This window comes from Equus asinus, chromosome 17 (genome assembly GCF_041296235.1).
Source record: "Equus asinus isolate D_3611 breed Donkey chromosome 17, EquAss-T2T_v2, whole genome shotgun sequence".
Lineage (NCBI taxonomy): Eukaryota > Metazoa > Chordata > Mammalia > Perissodactyla > Equidae > Equus > Equus asinus.
In genome coordinates this window covers 21,786,508-21,788,037 of record NC_091806.1, presented here as the reverse complement: position 1 = coordinate 21,788,037, position 1,530 = coordinate 21,786,508, and the positions used below count along the sequence as shown (strand labels likewise).

General features: G+C 37.3%; 1 protein-coding gene across 1 annotated transcript; it reads right to left on the bottom strand.

Annotated features, from left to right (window-relative positions):
* Positions 1-210: 210 nt before the first annotated feature.
* LOC139040560 (olfactory receptor 8K3-like) lies at positions 211-1,170 on the bottom strand. The gene has a single exon (XM_070487315.1). The coding sequence runs from the start codon at positions 1,168-1,170 to the stop codon at positions 211-213; it is 960 nt and encodes a 319-aa protein (XP_070343416.1).
* Positions 1,171-1,530: the final 360 nt, after the last annotated feature.

The following is a 1,530-nucleotide window of genomic DNA, read 5'->3' as shown; positions in this document are numbered from 1 at the left end:
TTACATAATAATCATGATTATATTTCATCTCTTCCCTTGAAAAAATACAAATATTTTTACTGTTCTGCTCACTAATGCATTCACAACATAGATACATGTGACTGGCACATAGAAAACATTCTCTAAATATAAGACAAACTTATTTCTGCTTGCTTATCCCCCAAAGGCACACACAGCAAGGTGTAGAGTCCTTAACCTAATTTATAGGAATCAAATTGACAATGAACCTGAAAAAAGTATGTTGCATAGTTTTTTCCACATTGTTCGTAGTGCATATTTAACCTCTTTGTTCCTCAAGCTATAGATCAAGGGATTCAACATGGGGATAATGAGGGTGTAAAATATGGAGGCCACTTTATCAGTGTCAAAGGAATGACCAGATTTGGGCTTAACATACATAAACATCAAAGTGCCATAGAACACTGTGACCACTGTCAGGTGGGATCCACAAGTGGAAAAAGCCTTGAGCCTACCCTCAGCAGAGTTCATCCTGAGAATTGCTACAATGATGAACAAGTAAGACACAAAAACTATCAGAAGAGTGAACACCAAATTAAAAGCTGAGAAAATCATTATCATTAATTCAACTTCATGTGTGTTTGAGCAAAGCAAAGATAACAAGGGGAAATTGTCACAGTAGAACTGTCTGATGACATTATATCTACAGAAAGATAAATTAAAAAGCTTTATGGTGATTAGAAGAGAAAGAAATGTGCTGTAGAGATATGGGATTGCCACGAGCACCTGACATAGCCTTTGAGACATGATGACTGTGTAGAGCAGAGGGTCACATATGGCCACATACCGGTCATAAGACATTGCTGACAGAATAAAAAGCTCACTAATGATGAACATGATGAAGAAAGCCAGTTGTGTGGCACAAAAATAATAGGATACTGTATTTTGATCCACAACAAAACTTACTAGCATTTTGGGTCCCACGGTTGTTGAATAACCAAGATCAGTAAAAGCCAGGTGTCTGAGAAAGAAGTACATGGGTGTTTGTAGCCTGGAGTCCATCTTGGTGAGGATGATCATGCCCAAGTTGCCCACCAGTGAGATCACATAGATGATAAGGAAGAGCCCAAATAATGGAGCCTGCAGCTCAGGACAGTCTGTGATTCCCATAAGAATGAATTCATTCAGCACTGTTAGATTGTGTTTTTCCATCCAGGTTGATCAGAAAACCTATTCTGGATAGAAACATCAACATAGTCAATAGCTTTCCTGTAGTAAAACCTAGTGACTTTTTGGTATAAAAATGTGGTATATATAAAATAAATCAAATTTACAATTTAGACTCTTGAAATAATCCACCCCCTGCAAATGAAATACACATATTTAGTAAAAGAAACAGAGAGTTGGAGCTACAGAAAGATTTTTAGTTTTCCACTGAAAAATATTAGTCCTCCAAAGAACACTTGATAATGTTTTGAGGTCTTTTGCTTGTCACACCTGGAGGAGACGTGTTATTGGCATCCAATGGCTACAGTCTAGTGATGCTGCTAACTATCCTACTGTATTAGGGTA